We start from the raw sequence: 22,586 nt of genomic DNA, 5'->3' as shown, positions 1-22,586 counted from the left end.
CAACCACATAAAATGTTATGAATATTCTAAGTAAAGAGATGACCACAGCACCACTGAATATGGTGCACAAGTAGGATCCAATCCCTTTTAATGATAGGTAAGAACACTTGGCACTCAGAATGCATATGAAATCATTTATTTAATTTCATCTACTCTAACAAAGGTTTCGGACTACATTAGACCTTCCTCAATGTGCCTATTGTCCAATTGAAAAGATAAATTGCATTTTATTACCTGGAGGTCAGCTAGGAAGCACTGTGCATGATGTCCATCATTGGTTCAGACAGAGCATCTGTTGACCTACAAGTACCACAGCAAAAGCACAGCCTGACAATCAAAAATAGTTTGCGTTTCGTTTTTTCTTTGTCAAACAGAGTATCTGTCTGAACCAGTGGTGGACATAAATTTCAGTGCTTCATAGCTAATGCAGGTGATAAAATGCAATCTGATATCTTTATAGGCACATTGAGGAAGGTCTAAACGTTTGCACACCTTTATTGATGAAAATTGTAACACAGTTTTGTGTTCCAACCGCTTGAAATTTTCAGGAACTCTGCATGCTCAGACTGAACAGAAACATGCAAAGGCTGGAAGCATGTCCTGATGAAGTCCAACCAACACAGCTGCTGCTTGTCAAGAACTGTACAATGATGTGAGGACAGGGATTCCGCTTCCTTTCACCGTTTCCGTTCACTGACAGCAAGCAAACATTTGAAAAAAAAAAAGTAGGAATTGTAGCAATATAGTTATAAAGTTACACAATAAGCAGCTTATCTACACGTCCTCATTCACACATCCGTGACTTTTCTAGTATGAAAAAATAGGACCCCTTTTCATCAGCGTTTGTCAGAGGTTCATCAGTTCTCAAGCTTCTATCAAACAAACATGAAAATCTGACAGCTCACAGATCACATCCTATACTGTTGCACAGTTGGTGTTCCTGATTAAAAACTTTATTTTTTTTTTTTTTTTAGAGAGGTGGAAAAATACATGGACATCTGAACAGCCCCATAGACTATAATAGCTACAAGTAATATCCATGAGAAACACTGATAAATCTAGTATGTGACAAACTGACATTGGAATGAGCCCATAAATGTAATCTTTCAGCAGGATATCACCCCCAAACTATGTCTATGTGCATGTAGCTCTATCAAAGACTAGTCCAGTAATAACTTTACATGGCCACTCCAGCTCTACATTTTTTACATTGTCATAATGGCACCGACCTGTAGAATCATGTTCCTAGGTTATTTTTAATCACACAGTTAATGGTGTAAAAATGAAAGCCCAAAAAATGCAGCAGACTTACAGGGTTTTTTTTTTCCCCATTTCACCTCTTTTGCATTTTATCCCCATTTTTCTGTATACTGTATGGTAAAGTGAGTAATGTCTTTCAAAACTTCAACTCTTACCGCATAACAACAAGCCCTCATATGAATAGGTTGATGAGAAAATTTTAAAAAAGTTATTTTTGAGAGGTGGAAGGAAAAAAATTAAAATTGGCTGTGTTCTTTAGGTCTCCCTCACAGTTCCGTGTTTCCGGAATGTGTGGCATCATTTTTTTATGCGTACCAGAGACAAGTGTGTACATGGCAGTGTTTTCACCCGCACAGTGTTTTCCAGTTGAATGGATGACAATACATACTACACACAGATGACATAAGTGTGACATCCGTGTGCTGCCCGAGTGACACTTATCGGAATAGAATGCAGAATAGAAATAAAAGATTTTTATGGTTAAAGATGTGCAAAGATAGAGATAGCTAGCCATGTGTAAATATATTAGATTAAGATAGGAGTGGGGTGGGCCGGTATTTCTAGTCTGGGAAGGGCCCAATAACCACGGACCTTACCAGACTGATAATATCAGCTGATTGCTTTACCTATGCTTGTTATCAAAAATGGGGGGACAACGGGTCATTTTTTTTACATTTATTGTACAGTAAGCTACACAAGCAAGGTACTAATTATATATCACACGAATAGCCATTTATCAGTTCATCATCTATTTAATACATATCTATCTAAATCTTTACACATCTTTAACACCTAAAAATCTGTAATTTCTAAAATGCATTCTATTCCGGTACGTGTCACACGGAGAGCACACGTACACACAGATGGCACACTGATGACGTACATGTACACAAGCATGTCACATAGAAACACATCACACCGGTAAAATCAGGATGTGTGAAGGGGGCCTAAGAAGTTAAAGTTCATCCTCTCATATTTTTAGAGGCTTTCTTATTCTCAATTTATTTATTTATTTTAAGGCGCTACACTGCTGACCAGCACATTTTGCTCTTGCCATACAGCCAACAAATTCTTCTTTTTATGCTACTTACTATGTACCGTAACTATTATTATATAGTATGAGGGAAGGTGCAGTATTCATCTCCGGATAAGGCTGCACACAATCTGTATTCACAGCAGAGAATTCTGCTGTAAATCCCGATATGTTAGTAAGAAAAACGCTGCATAAATATGCTCGTTTTTGTTATGAATTTTCCCAACTCATTAGTATAGATAGGTGAAATCTGTAGCAAAAATCCTGCAAGAATAGACGTACTGCAAATTTTATCTGCACCAAATCTACAAGGAAAAATAAGCAGTGTGTGCATGAGACTTCAGGAATCTCATACATTTTACTGGTGCTGGCAAATCCTTCAGATTTTGTGACAAAACTGCACAGAAAAATAACAACGTGCACAGACCCCGACACTGGTTGAGGGCATTTTACAGAGGGCAATAATCTTGTACAGTTGGGAAAAAAAGTATTTAGTCAGCCACCAATTGTGCAAGTTCTCCCACTTAAAAAGATGAGAGAGGCCTGTAATTGACATCATAGGTAGTCCACAACTATGAGAGTCAAAATGAGAAAACAAAACCAGAAAATCACCTTGTCTGATTTGTCAAGATTTATTTTTCAAATTATGGTGGAAAATAAGCATTAGTTCACCTAGAAACATGCAAGATTTCTGGGTCTCACAGACCTGTAACTTCTTTAAAGGGAATCTGTCACCCCTTTTCTCGAATATGAGTTGCCGGCACCAACACCAGGGGCTTATCTACAGCATTCTGTAATGCTGTAGATAAGCCCCCGATGTAACCTGAAAGAGAAGAAAAAAGTTAAATTATACTCACCGGGGGGGGCGATCCGGTCTTGGTCCGATGGGTATTGCGGTCCGGTGCCTCCCATCTTCCTACAATGCCATCCTCTTCTTTCCTTCCCGTCGTGGCTCCGGCACAGGCGCACTGCTCTGCCCTGTTGAGGGTAGAGCAGAATACTGCAGTGCGCAGGACCTCTTCCGGCGCCTGCAGGACTCTGCTCTGCCCTCAACAGGGCACAGCAGTGCACCTGCACAGGAGCCACGACAGGAAGGAAAGAAGAGGACGGCATCGTATGAAGATGGGAGGCGCCGGACCGGACCACGACACCCATCGGACCAGACCGCCCTCCCCTTCCCCGGTGAGTATAATTTCTTTTTTCTTATCTCTCAGGTTACATCGGGGGATTACCTACAGCATTATAGAATGCTGCAGATAAGCCCCTGATGGCGGTGTCGGCAGCTCATATTCGCAAAAAGGGGTGACAGATTCCCTTTAAGAGGCTCATCTGTCCTCCACTCATTACCTGTAGTAATGGCAACGGTTTGAACTTGTTATCAGTATAAAAGACACATGTCCACAACCTCAATCACACTCCAAACTCCACTATGGTGAACACCAAAGAGCTGTCAAAGGACACCAGAAACGAAATTGTAGCCCTTCACCAAGCTGGGAAGACTGAATCTAGGCAGGCAGCTTGTTGTAATAAAATTAACTGTGGGAGCAAAAATAAGAAAATGGAAGACATACAAGACCACTGATAATCTCCCTCAATCTGGGGCAAGATCTCACCCCGTGTGGTCAAAATGATCAGAAGAACGGTGAGAAAAAAAATCCCAAAACCACACGGGGGGGGGACCTAGTGAATGTCCTGCATAGAGCTGGGACCACCGTAACAAAGGCTACCATCAGTAACACACTACGCTGCCTGGGACTCAGATCCTGAAGTGCCAGACGTGTCCCCCTGCTTAACCCCTTCCCGACCTGTGACACAGCGTATGCGTCATGAAAGTCGGTGCCAATCCGACCCATGACGCATACCCTGTGTCATGAATTCAAAGCCCCCCTGCGGGTCGGGTGACCGGGGTCAAAGAAAGGTCACCTGACCCGCAGATACAGGGGGCTTCGTAATTCACCACAGGGGGCATGGCTTCGCCCCCACGTGGCTACGATCGCTCTGATTGGCTGTTAAAAGTGAAACAGCCAATCAGAACGATAGTAATATTTCATCAATGAAAATTGATGAAATATTACAATCCAGCCATGGTCGATGCTGCAGTAGCATCGGACATGGCTGGAGACACCGATTTGACCCCCCCCCACCGGCGATCGCCCCCCCCCGCCACTGCATGACAGTGGCGATCTGCCGCCGCTGTCATCATCTGCCCCCCCTCCCATTCCCTCCGCTCCCCGCCAGCTTCCGATAACCCCCTCACCCCCTCTCACCCCCCCGGCACCTTTTAAGTCCCCCTGTCGCTCCCGGTGTCCGGCGGGTCCGGTTCATGGGCGCCGCCATCTTAGAAAATGGCGGGCGCATGCGCAAGTGCGCCCGCCCGAATCTGCCGGCTGCAGATTCCATTATTTCATTTTGATCACTCTCGCAGTGATCAAAATGAAATGAAAAGTAAATGAACCCCCCGATTATCACCCCCATAGGTAGGCATAACTAATAAAATAAAGAAAATATTTTTATTTTTCCATTAGGGTTAGGGTTGGAAAGAGGGTTAGAATTTGAAAGAGGGTTAGGGTTAGAAAGAGGGTTAGGGTTAGAAAGAGGGTTAGGGTTAGAAAGACGGTTAGGGTTAGAAAGAGGGTTAGGGTTAGAAAGAGGGTTAGGGTTAGAAAGAGGGTTAGGGTTAGAAAGACGGTTAGGGTTAGAAAGACGGTTAGGGTTAGAAAGACGGTTAGGGTTAGAAAGACGGTTAGGGTTAGAAAGAGGGTTAGGGTTGGAAAGAGGGTTAGGGTTGGAAAGAGGGTTAGGGTTGGAAAGAGGGTTAGGGTTAGAAAGAGGGTTAGGGTTGGAAAGAGGGTTAGGGTTGGAAAGAGGGTTAGGGTTGGAAAGAGGGTTAGGGTTGGAAAGAGGGTTAGGGTTGGAAAGAGGGTTAGGGTTGGAAAGAGGGTTAGGGTTGGAAAGAGGGTTAGGGTTGGAAAGAGGGTTAGGGTTGGAAAGAGGGTTAGGGTTGGAAAGAGGGTTAGAGTTGGAAAGAGGGTTAGGGTTAGAATTAGGGTTATGCTTGTGGCTAGGGTTATGGTTAGGATTAGGGTTAGGGGTGTGTTGGGGTTAGGGTTATGGTTAGGATTAGGGTTAGGGATGTGTTGGGGTTAGGGTTGGAGTTAGAATTGAGGGGTTTCCACTGTTTAGGCATATCAGGGGGTCTCCAAACGCGATATGGTGCAACCACTGATTCCAGCCAATTTTGCGTTCAAAAAGTCAAACAGTGCTCCCTCCCTTCCAAGCCCCGACGTGTGCCCAAACAGTGGTTTACCCCCACATATGGGGTATCAGCGTACTCAGGAAAAATTGCACAACAACTTTTGGGGACTAATTTCTCCTGTTACCCTTGGGAAAATAAAAAATTGGGGGCTAAAAAATTATTTTTGTGGAAAAAAAATGATTTTTTCATTTTCACTTCTCTGCATTATAAACTTCTGTGAAGCACTTGGGGGTTGAAAGTGCTCACAACACGTCTACTTAAGTTCCTTGGGGGGTCTAGTTTCCAAAATAGGGTCACTTATGGGGGGTTTCCACTGTTTAGGCACATCAGGGGCTTTGCAAATGTAATGACGACCAGTCTGCATTTCAAAACGCCACTACTTCCATTCCGAGCCCTGACGTGTGCCCAAACAATGGTTCCCCCACACATATGGGGTATCAGCGTATTTAGGACAAACTGGACAACAACTTTTGGGGTCCAATTTCTCCTGTTACCCTTGTGAAAATAAAAAATTGCGAGCTAAAAATTCATATTTTGAGGAAAAAAAAGATTTTTTATTTTCATGGCTTTGCGTTACAATCTTCTGTGAAGCACTTCGGGGTTCAAGGTGCTCACCACACATCTAGGCAAGTTCCTTATGGGGTCTAGTTTCCAAAATGGGGTCACTTGTGGGGGGTTTCCATAGTTTAGGTACATCAAGGGCTCTGCAAATGTAACATGATGCCCGCAGACCATTCCATCAAAGTCTGCATACCAAAACGTCACTACTTCCCTTCCGAGCCCTGACGAGTGCCCATACAGTGGTCATCCCCCACATATGGGGTATCAGCGTACTCAGGACAAACTGGACAACAACTTTTGGGGTCCAATTTATCCTGTTACCCTTGTGAAAAAAAAAATTGCGGGCTAAAAATCATTTTTTTTTAGGGAAAAAAATTATTTTTTATTTTCACGGCTCTGCGTTATAAAGTTCTGTGAAACACTTGGGGGTTCAAGGTGCTCACCACACATCTAGGTAAGTTCCTTGGGGGGGGTCTAGTTTCCAAAATGGGGTCATTTGTGGGGGGTTTCTACTGTTTAGGCACACGGGGCTCAGCAAATATAACATGACGCCGGCAGACCATTCCATCAAAGTCAGCATTTCAAAATGTCACTACTTCCCTGATGAGCCCCAACGTGTGCCCAAACAGTGGTTCCCCCCCACATATGGGGTACCAGCATAATTAGGACAAACCGGACAACAACTTTTGGGGTCCAGTTTATCCTGGTACCCTTGTGAAAATAAAAAATTGCCGACTAAAAATTTTTTTTTTAGGAAAAAAAAGATTTTTTATTTTCATTGCTCTGCATTATAAACGTCTGTGAATCACCTGGGGGTTCAAAGTGCTCACTATGCATCTAGATAAGTTCCTTAGGGAGTCTAGTTTCCAAAATGGGGTCATTTGTGGGGGAGCTCCAAAGTTTAGGCACACAGGGGATCTCCAAACACGAACGACATGGTGTCCGCTAACGATTGGAGCTAATTTTCATTTCAAAAAGTCAAATGGCGCTCATTCCCTTCTGCGCCCTGCCGTGCGCCTAAACAGTGCCCCCCCACATATGGGGTACCAGCGTACTCAGGACAATCTGGACAACAACTTTTGTGGTCCAATTTCTTCTGTTACCCTTGTCAAAATAAAAAATAGCGGGCTAAAAAATCATTTTTGAGGAAAAAAAATGATTTTTTATTTTCACTGCTCTACGTTATAAACTTTTGTGAAGCACTTGGGGGTTCAAAGTGCTCACTACACATCTAGATAAGTTCCTTAAGGGGTCTAGTTTCCAAAATGGGGTCACTTGTGGGGGAGCTCCAATGTTTAGGCACACAGGAGCTCTCCAAACGCGACATGGTGTCCGATAATGATTGGACCTAATTTTCCATTCAAAAAGTCAAATGGTGCTCCTTCCCTTCCGGGCCCTGCCGTGCACCCAAACAGTGGTTTATGACCACATATGAGGTATTGGTGTGCTCAGGAGAAATTGCCCAACAAATTTTAGGATCCATTTTATCCTGTTGCCCATGTGAAAATGAAAAAACTGAGGCTAAAAGATAATTTTTGTGAAAAAAAAGTACTTTTTTTTTTCTTACGGATCAATTTGAGAAGCACCTGGGGGATCAAAGTGATCAGTATGCATCTAGATAAGTTCCTTGAAGGGTCTAGTTTCCAAAATGGGGTCACATGTGGGGGAGCTCCAGTGTTTAGGTGCACAGGGGCTCTCCAAACACGACATGGCAAGCGCTAAATATTCCAGCATATTTTCCATTCAAAAAGTCAAATGGCGCTCCTTCCCTTCTGAGCCCTGCCGTGCGCCCAAACAGTGGTTTATGACCACATATGAGGTATCGGTGTACTCAGGGGAAATTACCCAACATATTTTAAGATCCATTTTATCCTGTTGCCCATGTGAAAATGAAAAAATTGATGCTGAAAGAAAATTTGTGTTGGAAAAATTAAAATGTCCATTTTTTTCTTCCACATTGCTTTAGCTGCTGTGAAGCACCTGAAGGGTTAATAATCTTCTTGAATGTGGTTTTGAGTAGCTTGAGGGGTTCAGTTTTTAGAATGGTGTCACTTTTGGGTATTTTCTGCCATATAGACTCCTCAAAGTGACTTCAAATGTGAGGTGGTCCCTAAAAAAAATGGTTTTGTAAATTTTGTTGTAAAAATGAGAAATCACTGGTCAACTTTTAACCCTTATAACGTCCTAACAAAAAAATATTTTGCTTCCAAAATTGTACTGATGTAAAGTAGACATGTGAGAAATGTTATTTAGTAACTTTTTTGTGTTACAAAACGCTCTAGTTTAACAGAATAAAAATTCAAAATTTGTAAATTGCAAAATTTTCAAAATTTTCGCCAAATTTTTGATTTTTTCACAAATAAACGCAAAAATTATCGACCTAAATTTACCACTAACATGAAGCCCAATATGTCATGAAAAAACAATCTCAGAATCGCTAGGATGCGTTGAAGCGTTCCAGAGTTATTACCTCATAAAGGGACACTGGTCAGAATTGCAAAAAATGGCCAGGTCATTAAGGTCAAAATAGGCTGGGTCATGAAGGGGTTACACCAGTACATGTCCGGGCCCATCTGAAGCTTGCTAGAGAGCATTTGGATTATCCAGAAGAGTATTGGGAGAATGTCATATGGTTTGATAAAACCAAAGTAGAACTGTTTGGTAGAAACAAAACTCGTGTTTGGAGGAGACAGAACGCTGAGTTGCATCCAAAGAACACCATACCTACTGTGAAGCATTGGGGTGGCAACATCATGCTTTGGGGCTGTTTCTCTGCAAAGGGACCAGGACGACTGATCCGTTTACATGAAAGAATGAATAGGGCCATGTATCTGAGATTTTGAGCACAAACCTCCTTCCACCAGCAAGGGCATTGAAGATGAAACATGGATGGGTCTTTCAGCATGTAATGAACCCAAGCACACCACGAGGGCAATGAAGGAGTGGCTTTGTAAGAAGCCTATGAGGGTCCTGGAGTGGCCTAGCAAGTTTCCAGATCTCAACCCCATAGAAAACCTTTGGAGGGATTTGAAAGTCCGTGTTGCCCAGCAACAGGCCCAAAACATCACTGCTTTAGAGGAGATCTGCATGGAGGAATGGGCCAACATACCACCAACAGTGTGTGCCAACCTTGTGAAGACTTACAGAAAACGTTTGACCTCTGTCATTCCCAACAAAGGATACATAACTAAATATTGAGATGAACTTTTGTTAATGACCAAATACTTATTTTCCACCATAATTTGCAAAATAAATCTTGCCAAATCAGACAAGCTGATTTTCTGGATTTGTTTTCTCATTTTGACTATCATAGTTGTGGTCTACCTATGATGTCAATTACAGACCTCTCTCCTATTTTTAAGCAGGAGAACGTGCAAAATTGGTGGCTGACTAAATACTTTTTTCCCCACTATCTATAGAAAGAAAAAGTATTCCAGCTTCATAAAATCCAAAGGTTTATTATTAACTCTTTAAAAGTTGATTAAAAAAAAAAATGTGTCTACATGGTGACCTCAAGGCAACGCGACGCTCTCAGGCGTCCTTTTTCAGAGCCCGAGCTTTGTAATCAACATTTAAATATTTGACAATAAACCTTTGGATATTATGAAGCTAGAATACTTTTTTTCTATGGACTGCACATGGAGCCACACATTTTCCTTGCTTCTGCACGCCGCTATAAGTGAGCTGGTTACAAATCTCTCCATGTTTGTAAAATAATCTTGTAAATCAGAATCAATCTAAGCATTGTCCAGTCAAAACAAGCAACTATCAAGCAATGAACATTAATTCAATAAGGTGGCATATCACCTTATATGAACAGGTATCTGTCTGCAGCTGGTAATAAAAACAGGGGAAAGGCAATGACCGCAAAACTCCCTGGCACGCAGACATAAGTTATTATGTCACAATAGTTATTGTGATACCTTGTAAAACCATTAGAAAACGTTTGGGAATGCTTTCCATAAACAGCGCCACTTTGGCAGTCTCCGGTACTATGGCTCATGCTGATATATTTGTCACAGCCAATGTACAAGAGTGTTGCACTGTTATATGGAAAACCATTGTGTGACCCAAACCCGCAAAATAAGAAGCATTAAACCTCTAACATCTGAATAGAAGGACACAAGAAAACACAGACAAGCCAATATTCACTGATAAAGCCATACATGGGCTCACACAAGCCAGCACAAGAAAATCACACGCAGCGACACCATCAGCTAGGCGCAGACTGGAGGCACAAACTGTGTCATGAATGGAGGGAGAGGGTGGGATGCACACGGCAGGGTGGAGGATGCAGAGCTTGGTAACCATTGAATACCTTACTGGACCATTTTGTAGCTTCTCGATGCAAAGACTGAGCTGCGGCCAGCATTGGCTGGTTCACAGGCTGCCCCTCAGGGACTAATAGCAGCTCGGGCTCATAATCATCTTCAATGTCAGAGGAAAGGGCAAATTCCACTGACGCCTCCTCCTCCTCTTCCTCACGCTCCTGCTCTACCTCAGACACAACGGCTTCTCTACCCTGCGGAGTAGTGGGTGCAGGGCTTCCAGGTGACTGGCAGGGCAGGGAAGGGTAAAGAAAGGTGGAAAGGTTAGTACAAAAGCAGAGGTGGGATAGGAGGGCCAAGGGTTTAATGCACCTGAAGCCAGACCACGTCTCTGGAAATACCTGTTTTACCCCTAGGCAGAGACGTTGAATTACAAATTGCATGTTAAAACAAGGGGATTAAAGCAGACTGCAAATATATGTGATTCGGAGTTATACTGTGGATCCCAAACCTAAATAAAAATACAATATTAATATATACAAAGGCTGCTGCTTTATTACAGAACGATTGAAAATCCCTTATTCTCAAGGCTATGAAAAATAACCAAATGCGTCTATGAAGGGCCATCATAACACGTTTCTGGAATTGGTTGGAAAGTGAAAAAAAATGCATAAATAAAAAGCCTTAGCATCCACTAATATGTATTGTTGGGAGAATTGGGACATCACTGCCCTTCTTGAACCATTAGGCAATTTACATATTGGTGAGGCCGAATGACTCGAGTCCAATCTTTTCACGAGCTGCAATGCTCCTGGCCCCAACAGCAGATTTTGTCCTAAGCATAGTAAAGGTCCCGTCTCACATAGCGAGATCGCTGAAACGTCACCGATTTTGTGACGCGCCAGCGATCTCGCTACGTGTGACACATAGCGGCGACCAGGCCCCCGCTGCAATATCGCTGATCGTGCTCAAATGTCCTGGGCCATTTTTTGATCGCTGGTGTCCCGCTGGCCAGTGTGCATAGCTGTGTTTGACACCGACGAGCGACCTCGTTAGCGTTTAAGAAATCATGGACGCAAGTGGGAGTCGTCAGAATTGCTGCTGTGTGACAAGGTCCCAATGACCGCTGAGGTCGTTATACGGATCGCTGGATCGTTACTGCGTCTTTGGGTAAATCTGCCTGTTTGACGACTTACTAGCGACGCACCAGCGATCCGTACCAGGTCGTATCATTGTCGGGATCGCTGGTGCATCGCTTACTGTAACAGTACCATAATAAGAGGGAGCTGTCAGTCAGCAAAGGTTGTGGGGTCCGAGGAAGCTGTCGCTATGAATACTTTAGGCTCCTAGCTCATAGGGCTGGCAGCACACTGCCACTAAAACTGGAAGAGCAGCTGAACAAAAGTTTATACAAAAATGTGCTAATGTCAACTGTGTGACTGTGGTTATAAGCTAAGGGGAGACAGAAGATCACTTTCATCATACCAGCAACACAATGAGGGGATTGATGTGCACCTGATTAGTAGAACAAATGGCATTTTTAATTGAACACTAATTACGCAGAGACCCTAGTGGCCCCACCTTTGTGTTGTTTCCCAATGGTTTTCTTAATATGTTTCTGCATGTATCTGTGATACTGGAAGTGGCATTCAACCCTCAGTCAACTATTATGTGTGTTAGCTGGTCACTTGGACTAATGCTTCTTTACCTTTCCCTTGCTTCTAAGTAGATGAGGGTCAACCAAAGGCCCCTATTTGGACTGGAACAACTAACCATCTGACATGTATGAGGGCTTCTCAACTCTCCCCAAACAGGGTAAAGGGATAGAAGGATGAGCATGTTAGAGCCTTTTATTTTAGGGGAGATAAGCCACTGCCTTTATCTCTTCCCATGGAAAACATTGAAGCGGAGCGCTCATGTGAACGGGGGAGTCGGGAGAGGTAGCAGTCTGAACAAATCTTCAACAGAGAGCTCTCTGGTGTATGGCCAACTTTTATGTGTTGGTGCACATTAGTTTTCATAGATACCTTGGCCTGTTTGCAGCCTGCACTTTGTTTTATGCATTTTTGCGCTCAAAATTATTTGTGATCATGTAAGCCTGATTTTTCTGGGCAAAACAAAGGCATAACATTTTTTCCGGGACCACAACATTAGTGGCTTATTTTTGACTAGGCCATTAATATTTACATGGGGGAGTACCCACACTATACTCATCTGATAACCATCTGTTGTAGAGATCACGTAAGGTTACATTGCTTCATCCACCTGCACACTACTTACTCAACAGCTGTTCTGAGAACTGCAGCATTTTATACACAAGTTAGAGGAGTGCAGGAAGACAAAGCAGTGGACATACTGAAGAGGATGCTGTGCTCACACAAGCACCATAATCTCTTCAAAAACCTGGATTGGCAGAAATGGACCATCACTGGGTCTGTTATTGATTACCTACACTTGGACAGGTCCTTAATATTGGAGCCCTTGTAAAAGCTCCCAAAACCCTTTGGGTAAATGGATTAGAGAGGCCATTATCCTTGCCTTTGTTGTTCAGAAGTCTGTCCACTTATTTAAATTTAAAGCCCACTACTAGGTGGCCTTCTTCTGGGTTACACAAAATCTGACTCTGCAGAATTGGATTGGTTGCACCGCCTGGAGCTTGGATTCTAGGTTGGATACAATTCTGGAAGGAGACGGCACTTGGGGATTTGATTTTGATTGCACCACGGACAAGAGGATCCTTCCAACTAGGGTTCTTCTTGCTAAATCCCATTATGTTGCTTGTAAGTACAGGAGGAATTGATTTATAATGTTAATATGTTTTTAATTGTTTTTTACATTAGCTCTTAAAGCAGAACATGATTCCTGCTGTAGTTTTGTTACTTCCAGTGTAACCCTAATATGTTGAATGTGTATCCAGGTTATTGAAACTACTATATGTTGGACCTGTAACAAGATTTCCTTCTATGGTCAATGAGGAAGTTTTCAACAGTTTGCATTGTTTCACTCTTTCCATCACTAGAGTCCAAATTAGTGGATTAATAACCCCAGGCAATTAAACATGCTTTACTTTTCATGACTGCTAAAGAATATATTAATGACTGGCTGTAAAAGCACTAATGTGTGTATCTATATATAGATCATGTAAAAAAAAAACAAACAAATTTAGGAATAGGTTTTGTAGGTTGACTAGGCTTTGCCAACATAAGCAAACGTCAATGTGAACAGTTATTTAATATCACCGACTAGGTTTCATGAGGATTAAACCTGTTGAGTCTTATTACCTTGCTGGACCACTTGCGAGCTTCATCGTGAAGCTGTCTTGCAGCAACCATCATTGGCTGATTCACTGCCTCGCCCACCTTCTGCTCAGGGAACTCCTCATCCTTCTCTTCAGGAGGTGGTGGTCTGGGAGGTGGAACCTCGCCCTCGGGAAGTGGAGGCTTTGGAGGTGCTGCATCATCAGTCAACTGGAAAAAAATTAAATAGCACAAAAAAATTAAATAATACTCATTTCCATGGCAAAATTAACTAGATAATCATCCATTTCTGTAATTATACAGTAATGTGCAAAAACTTTAGACAGGTGTTGAAAAACATATGCACAGTAAGAAGGCGTTTTACAAATAAAAGTGATAAAACGCAAAATGAATAAATAAGATAAATCTAAGTCAAACCAATATTTGGGGTTATCACCCATTGCCTTCAAATCAGCATCAGTTCTTCTCAATCACTTGTACACAGTTTTTGAAGGAACTTTCTAAGGAAGTTGTTGCAAACATCTTGGAGAAATAGTCAGATTTTTTACGTATGAGGCTTGTGCAGAACCTTCTGTCTCTTCATGTAATCCCAGGCAGACTGGATGATGTTGAGATCATGGCTCTGTTGGGGTGTATCATTACTTCTAAGACTCCTTGTTGTTCTTTATGCAAAACGAATATAATTCTAATTGTCAAACAAACTGCCTTCTGTTGCTGCCAAATATTTCACATTTTGACTCCTCAGTTGAGAGCTCTTCCTGCTATTTTTCTGCACCCAAGTTCTTATGTTTTCGTGCATAGTTTAGTAATTTGTCCTTGTTTAGATGTTGAAAGGTATGTATTTTTGGCTGCAATTCTTACAATAAAATCTCTTCAGGCCAGACATCTCCTAATAGATGGGTGTAGCTGGGTCCCACTGGATTCGGACAGTTCTGATCTTATGGCACTTCTGAAAATCTTTTGACACGTCTGTCATCTGCTGCACTGTTTTCTTGGCGGGCCTCTGTGTTTACTGTTTACAATGTTGCTCATTTCCTCATGCTTCTTCAAAAGAGCTTGATCGACAATATCGTGAAACCCCAGACTGCTTTGAAGTCTTTGGGAGATTCCTTGCTAATGCAATATAACTACCTTGTGTCTTGTTGCTGTTCTCAGCCTTGCCATTATGTACGACATCTTTGTAGCAGTTTGACTGATCATCTTCCAATTTTTGCCTTCCTACACAACTATTTCTGTTTTATTTGATTACGGTTTCAACCTACATATGAAAACTAGAATTATCACTTATTTGGTATAATTGGTTACTAATGCAGCTGACTAATCCTACAAATTCCATTTCTGTACATGAGTATACAGAAAAATGAATATACTTTAAGGTAAAGTGCGGTTACTCTAAATACCGCACAGTATATCAATTAATGCCAAAACAGATATGTATGAAGTGATGCTCTGATTTTACTCCAAAAATTACTGTATATACTCGTTTATAAGCAGAGATTTGCAGCCCATTCCCACGGTCCCCCTTCCTTCAGCGGTCACATGGTACCGCTCACTAAAGTCATGAATATGCACATATTTATGACTTTAAAGAGCGGTACCACTTGACCGCTGAAGGAAGGGAGACCATGGGAGAACGGGGCTGCAGAGACCGTGCCAGGAGGGGTAAGTATATGCAATATTCACCTGTCCCCATTCCATCGCTGCTCGCCGCTGTCTGCCGCGTCCTCGGTCAGTGATGTTCAGGCAGCAGAGGGCGCGGCGCGCACTAACCACATCATCGCAGCAGACAGTGGCAAGCAGCAATGGAAAGGGGACAGGTGAATCTCTCAGGTGCCGGGTCCTGAGCTAGCGGTGACACCGGCAGGGCTGTGGAGTCGGAGTCGTGGAGTCGGAGTCGGTGCTCATTTTGGTGGAGTCGGAGTTGGAGTCGGTATAAAATGGACCGACTCCTAAAATATATAATAAATTGGGTACAGTAATTCAATGCAGGATGTGCTGAATATTTTTTCATAGGAGTTTGGGAAAGTTATGAAATGTCCTATAAATGGCTGTTATATTCCTGATCTAAGGCTACATTCACACACAGCATTTTTCCTGTGTTTTTTGAGGATACGTTTTTCAGCTGCAAAAGCTGATCATCTTTTTAAAAAACTGCATCACCTGAAAGGTTTTTGAGCTCATAGATAATGTTTTCAATAGCAAAAGCAGATTAGAAATCTGCTCTATCTATCCATTTATCCATATCTGTCTATCCATATCGCATCTGTACCAAAAAGAATGAAAACCGGGTAGTACACCAATATATATTCTGTTCTATCTAAATATCTTGATTATTGGATCATAAAAATGATTAAATGTCTGAGGTTCACATTGTACTACAATAAATTTTTCACTTAAATATAAGCAATATGTGTGGGAGTCGGAGTCGTGGAGTCGGAGTTGGAGTCGGAGTAAGGGAAATTGAGGAGTCGGAGTCGGAGTCACAGGTTTGGCTTACCGACTCCACAGCCCTGGACACCGGCACCTGGCCCCCAGCGATGAGAGGTGAGTATGTCATTTTGTTTCTTTTTTTTTTTTTTTTTTTTTTTTTTTTTATTTGCAGCAGCACTTATGGGGTACAATATATGGAGCATCTTATGGGGGCAGCATATGGGGTATAATATATGGAGCATCTTATAGGGGCAGCATATGGGGGCATAATATATGGAGCATCTTATGGGGGCATAATATATGGAGCATCTTATGGGGGCAGCATATGGGGTAAAATATATGGAGTATCATATGGGGGCATAATATATGGAGCATCTTATGGGGGCAGTATATGGGGGCATAATATATGGAACATCATATGGGGGCAGCATATGGGGTAAGATATATGGAGCATCTTATGGGGGCAGCATATGGGGTAAGATATATGGAGTATCTTATAGGGGCAGCATATATGGTGCATCTAATGGGGGCAACATATGGGGGCATAATATATGGTGCATCTTATGAGGGCAGCATATAGGGGCATAATATATGAAGCATCTTATGGGGGCCTTATATGGGGCTCCTGATTCAATATGGATATTCAAAAACATTTAACCTACTGATGTCTCCATTAATTTTACTTTTATTGGTATCTATTTTTATTTTTGAAATTTACCAGTAGCTGCTGCATTTTCCACCCTAGGCTTATACAAAAGTCAATAAGTTTTTCCAGTTTTTTCGTGGCAGAATTAGGGGGGGGGGTCGGCTTATACTCGGGTAGGCTTATTCACGAGTACATACGGAAGTTAAATACCTTGTCAAAATCCCTGAGTTTTCCTGATTCTACTTCTCTTCTGTTTGCTTGGTGTCACTTCATTATTTATTATGCTTTCTTACATAGCGTGATAATATTCTGCAGCGCTTCTACAGATATCATCCCTGTCCACAATGGGGCTCACAATCTATATTTGCGAGCACTATGTCTTTGGAGCAGAGATATTCGCATTTGTTGTTTATTGGAAATCGCTGCCAAGTTGTGACTGGCAGCGGCTGGGAGGGAAGGCTTTAAACACTCACCCCAGAGAAGACTCTGAAGAAACGCCCAGTAGGTCTACAAGCAGAGTGTTCACTCACTGTGCTCCAAAAGGAGACACGCAGTCCAAAACGGAAAACGGGAAAAATCAGGGGAGCTCAGAGATTTTTACTAGATATTTAACGCAAATTTTCTTGAGAGATTGACAGGTCCTCTTTAAATGTAATTATATTCTGTAGTTACATTCCTGTCCAATTATTTTCAAATGTGAATGGCGCTGTATGCCCCATCTTTCCTCTATGATCGTGTAGGTGTATATTATATCCATCTGTTGGTAGTTCACATACAAACACTATTGAAAGTTATACAACTTATAAAGTTTCTCTATTAAAGGCTGGTTGATTGATACACTTCACAGTTTGTCCATGTTCAAAATATTAAAATATTTTTTTACCTAACCTCCCTAGAGCAAGTAATACTTCTCTACCACACTTACTTTGACTGTATAGAGGCTGCAGTGGTAAAATCGCACGTACAGTGGTGCAGCCAATCACTTGGCTTAGCGGCTGGAGCAGTCAGTGATTAGCTGCAGCATGTACACAATTATTGCAACACATGGCCAGAACAATTTAATTAACAAAACTTAAAAGGGGAAAACCCCTCTAAGGTATCCAATAGCTGGTTTGTTGAGAGTTTGTACTTATTCATGATACAAAAGCTGACACTCACCCTCAGGTGCTCCAAGTCAGGAGGAGGAGGGGGAAATTCTGGCTCCGGGGGCTGGAATGCTTCCCTCACCTTAGCAACTGCACCCAAAATCCTGTAACCAGAGTCCAGGAAGCCCTTCTGTAAAGCTAGTGACAAGAAAAACTTATGTTCAAAGCATTTTTATACATCAGGACCTTAAACCGCGTTCAATTTAAACCATAATTTCAAGGTCAAGGACACAGGATAGAAAAGTAAAGTGATTTCGCCTACGCTTTATTTGTCATGGAGCAGACACCACAACTCCTTCCTTGCCAATGACAGATACAACCACAAGAACTAATCCCTTGTAAGAAATGTTTAATTTGCTGTTATTACAGAAATAACGTAATGGTCATCGACTCCTTTCAAGAATACGGAATTAAGTGGGGATTTGCCAGTTAATTAAAGTGGCTGGTGGGTCTGTGTGATCATGGTCCTAACAGAGAGACCTTGTGCAGGATGCCAGCAGTTATAGCAGCCACATGGAACAACAAACTTCAGGTTACAGGAACTGGTGGCCATGTTCCGTGGTATGCGCACAGGACACAGAAGGAATATGGGGAGCAGAGATAAATGATTCTTCATTATCTACCTCTAGAAATGTGACAAGAAACCCCTCTACTTCCTCCATTGTGGTGCAAAGTCAAAGAACTCAATTCATCATTTGTGATTTCTTGAAGTCACTTTTCTTTTTTTACTAGTTATATTTCTGACTCTAAACAGGTTTTGCAAATATTTAGTAAAAGTTGTAAAGCCTTTAAAAAATAAAAAAAAGTTCCAAATTGTAAACTCCTCCAGAAACGTAAACCTAACAGTAGCGGCTGGAGTGAGATGTGCAAAAAAAATCTTAAGTTACTTAACGGTAAGGGCAGTGGTGCTGTCATGGGCTCTGTACAATCTCGTTACCGGTAAGTAACTAAGATTTTTTCCCTTCTCCAATGACAGTACCACCTGAGTGATTTAATTAGATCAAAAGCAACCTAGGGAGGGATCATGGCTTGCAATACCTTCCTCCCAAAGGACAGGTCAACAGAGGCGATACTGATACTGTCTATAGAAGGTGGAAGGGGAAGACGATGTGGCTGTCTTACATATCTCGTCGATGGACACCTCCACTCTTTCAGCCCAGGAGGTCGCCATGGCCCTGGTGGAATGGGCTTTCAGATTTCCAGGAACTGGCCTATTACTAGAAGTGTAAAGGCCCCGTTTCACATAACGATGTCCCAGCGATCCCACCAACGATCCGACATGGATGGGATCACTGGGACATCGTTAGGCTGATCGCTGGTGAGTTGTCACAGACAGCCCCTCCAGCGAACAGGACAAGCGAGCAAGCTGGTTTCCAATGTAAACATCGGGTAACTAAGCCGTGTGGCTCTTGGATACCCGCTGTTTACCCTAGATACCAGCGTGCGCTGGTATCTAGGGTAAACAGCGGGTATCCAAGAGCCGCGCGGCTCTTAGTTACCCGATGTTTACGTTGGAAACCAGCGTCGCTGATCGCTGGTCTCTCGCTGCCACACGCAGCGATGCGTGCTAGCCAGCGGGAGACCAATGATCAAAAAATGGCCCAGGACGATCGTGCATGATCAGCGATACCCGGCAAGGGGGCTGGTCGTTGATCCCTGTCACACACAGCGATATCGCTGGAGGGATCGCTGATGTGTCACAAAATCAGCGATCTCGCTGTGTGTGACGAGGGCCCTAAGCTAAGCTAATGGTGTCCCTTATCCATCCAGCTATGGTCCCCCTTGTAACACCACGCCCCTTTCGGATTCCCTGGAATGACACAAATAAGGCCTCATCGTTTCTCCGTTGCTTAATTCTGGCTAAGTACTGTATCAAGACCCTCCTGACGTCTAATGTGTGAGGTCTGCGTTCCTCTGCAGTCTTTGGTTTACTATAGAAGGAGGGAAGAACTACCTCTTGAGACGTATGAAACTTCAAGGCCACTTTGGGGAGATAGAGTAGTTTTGAGGCCAGATCCAGCCTATCATCTAATACCTGCATAAAAGGATGATTAATAGATAGGGCCTGATAAATCACTAAACCTGCGGGCAGACGTCAGGGCCACTAGAATCACCATTTTTAGTGCTAGAATCTTATCTGGCACCTCATGTAGGGGTTCAAAGAGCGATCTTGTTAAGGCTTCCAGGACAAGATTTAAATCCCACAGAGGCATTTTTGGATCTGGTATACTGTACGTCTAGACCTCTGCCATGCTTTAATGAACCTAGCCACCCATCTATCCGCCGCCAGGTTATAGTTGTATAGGGCCCCTAAGGCAGATACCTGCACCTTAAGGGTACTAGTGGCCAGGCACATCTCCATACCCCTTTGAAGAAACTCTGAAATAGCTCTGATTAGGATCGTACCCCGAACAGACTGCTCTGAAAAAGCCAAAAAAGTTATCCCATATCCTGCTGTATATTCCAGTTGTTATAGGCTTCCAACTCTGCATCAGAATAGCGACCAAGGACGGAGAGAACTCTTTCTGTATTAGCAGCACCCTCTCAAAATCCAGGCCGTCAAATATAGACCTAAGTTCTGAGGATGTGACATTGGGCCCTGTCTGAGGCGACCCGAAACGTCCGGAAGAATCCAAGGATTCGCCAAGGACATCCTTCTCATCCAAGAAAACCATGGTCTCTTGAGCCAAAATGGAACAATGAGGAGGACATCTGCTCCTTCCTCCTGAATTTTCCTCAGAACTGCTGGGATCAACATTAATGCGGGAAATGCATAAGCCAGTTGGAAACCCCAAGGAATCTGTAGTGCATCCACTGCAGATGGGCTTTCTTGGGTTCAAGGAACAGAAGATCTTTTGTCTTCCTGTTCTTTCTGTTGGCAAACAAGTCTATCTCTGGCTGCCCCCAAAGATTCACAATTTGCTGAAAGATAGATGGATCCATTTCCCATTCCCCCTGTTTTAACGTTGTCCAGCTGAGGAAATCTGCTTCATCATTCTCCTTACCCTTTATGTGTAGAGACGATCTCTGCAGCTGATGCTCCACCAGAATGTTCTAAGTCAGCTGCATCAGGGGTCGGGATCCGGTGACTGATATAGGCCACTGAAGTTCAAATGTCTGACATTATTCAAACATAGCTCCCTTCTAAGTGGGGAAGGAACTCTACTACGGTGTTCCTTATTGCTAGCATCTCCTTGTAGTTTGTGGAACCACCCACTTCTGCCTCTGACTAGATTCCATGAGATGGGCGCCCCATCCTTCCATGCTTGCATCCGTTACGATCACGTCCGATATCTGGTTGGACCACGCAATATCCTGTGACAGATTTCTTGTATTACGCCACCAGACCATGGAGTCTATTGTTTCCTGGGAGAGCATAATCTTTCCTCTAGGCGTCCAGCAAGCTTCTTCTCTCCCTCTAGAACATTCTGCTGTAAGGCCCTGGAATGACACTGGGCCGACTGTACCGCTGGGATGTATGATGTCATTGATCCTAGTAGGGACATGGCTTTCTTCAGAGACATAATCGGGTTGGGTCAATACTGTTGACAATAGGTCTATAATCCAGTCTTTTCCTCTGGTAGGAGACAGACCTGCCTCTCGGAGTCCAAAATAAGTCCAAAGAAGGATTGAACCTTGAAAGGCTGCAGCCTCGACTTTTCGATATTTATCATCCAACCGAGCTTTGACATAGTGGCTCGGATGTAATTTAGTTGAGAACTACATTCCTGTTCTGTCAATCACAAAAAAATCCTACAGATATGTCACTAACACCACATTCTTTTCCCGTAAATGCGCCGTCACCTCCAGAACTATCTTGATGAAAATTCTCGGGGCCATGGACAGAGCAAAGGGCATAGCCCTGTACTGGAAGTGTCTGAGTTGTCTGTCTATATACACCGCTATCCTCAGGTACTGCTGGTCTTTCTGATAAATGGTGACATGGTAATATGCGTTTTTCAAGTCTAAGACACTCATGTAACAGCCCAGGAATAAAATTATTTACTGCTGTGTTTACCTAATCCATCTTAAATGGTGTGTAGACCACCAACTTGGTGAGGCCTTTCAGACTGATAACAGTCCTGAATGACTGGTCAGGCTTCCTTGTAAGAAACAGAGGAGAATAAAACCCTTTCCCCTGCTGCTGAACAGACACCTCCACCAGGTACCCCCTGTTGAAGTAAGAGTAACACCTCTGCTTCCAGGGCCTGTTGTTCCTACAGGATCTGGGGGACGAGATCTTGAAGCTGTGCCTGTGGGTGGATGTGAACTCTAGTCTCAGCCCTGATCTTATTATGTTGAGCACCCAGGCACAGGCCAAGAATTCCTCCCAGGCAAGTTTCAAGTGGGACAGCCTTCCTCCTACCTGGGAGATCCCATCACTTGGAGGATTTTCGGCTCCTCGTTGAGGAACCCCTGAACATGAAACCCTTGCTCCTTGGTTTCTTATCCTTACAGTCGCTCTGTTCCTTGGAGGGTCTACTCGTGCTATAACTTCTACGAAAGGAACTTTTAAACTGAGGACGGGACACATTGGGAAAACCTTTTTTTCTTGTCTGCAGCTTTGTCAAGTATATCGTCCAGGGCTTGACCAAAGAGATATTTCCTTTCACACGGGGTAGAGCATAGCCTTGTCTTGGACTGGGCATCTCCCGGACAGCTGTTGAGCCATAGGGCACTGCGGGCAGCATTAGAGAGGTTTGCCAACCTTGCCGCTAACCTAACAGAAT

General features: G+C 43.1%; 1 protein-coding gene across 3 annotated transcripts in view; it reads right to left on the bottom strand.

The window, feature by feature from the left end:
• VCL (vinculin) overlaps nucleotides 1–22,586 on the bottom strand; it is a 272,569-nt gene that overhangs the window by 5,552 nt on the left and 244,431 nt on the right. The window contains exons 17-19 of one of the 3 annotated variants that reach the window (XM_073581038.1): nucleotides 17,870–17,994; nucleotides 13,643–13,845; nucleotides 10,429–10,627 (exon numbers count right to left, since the gene is read on the bottom strand). In XM_073581038.1, coding sequence (XP_073437139.1) covers nucleotides 10,429–10,627; nucleotides 13,643–13,845; nucleotides 17,870–17,994 — 527 coding nt within the window. Of the gene's footprint in view, nucleotides 1–10,428; nucleotides 10,666–13,642; nucleotides 13,846–17,869; nucleotides 17,995–22,586 lie in introns of all 3 variants that reach the window. The other 2 variants (XM_073581039.1, XM_073581037.1) reach the window with 2 other exon arrangements.

Source organism: Dendrobates tinctorius, unplaced genomic scaffold (genome assembly GCF_039654945.1).
Source record: "Dendrobates tinctorius isolate UK_male_01 unplaced genomic scaffold, ASM3965494v1 ptg000068l, whole genome shotgun sequence".
NCBI lineage: Eukaryota > Metazoa > Chordata > Amphibia > Anura > Dendrobatidae > Dendrobates > Dendrobates tinctorius.
The sequence above is the reverse complement of the archived record's forward strand: the minus strand, read 5'-3'. Positions and strand labels throughout refer to the sequence as shown.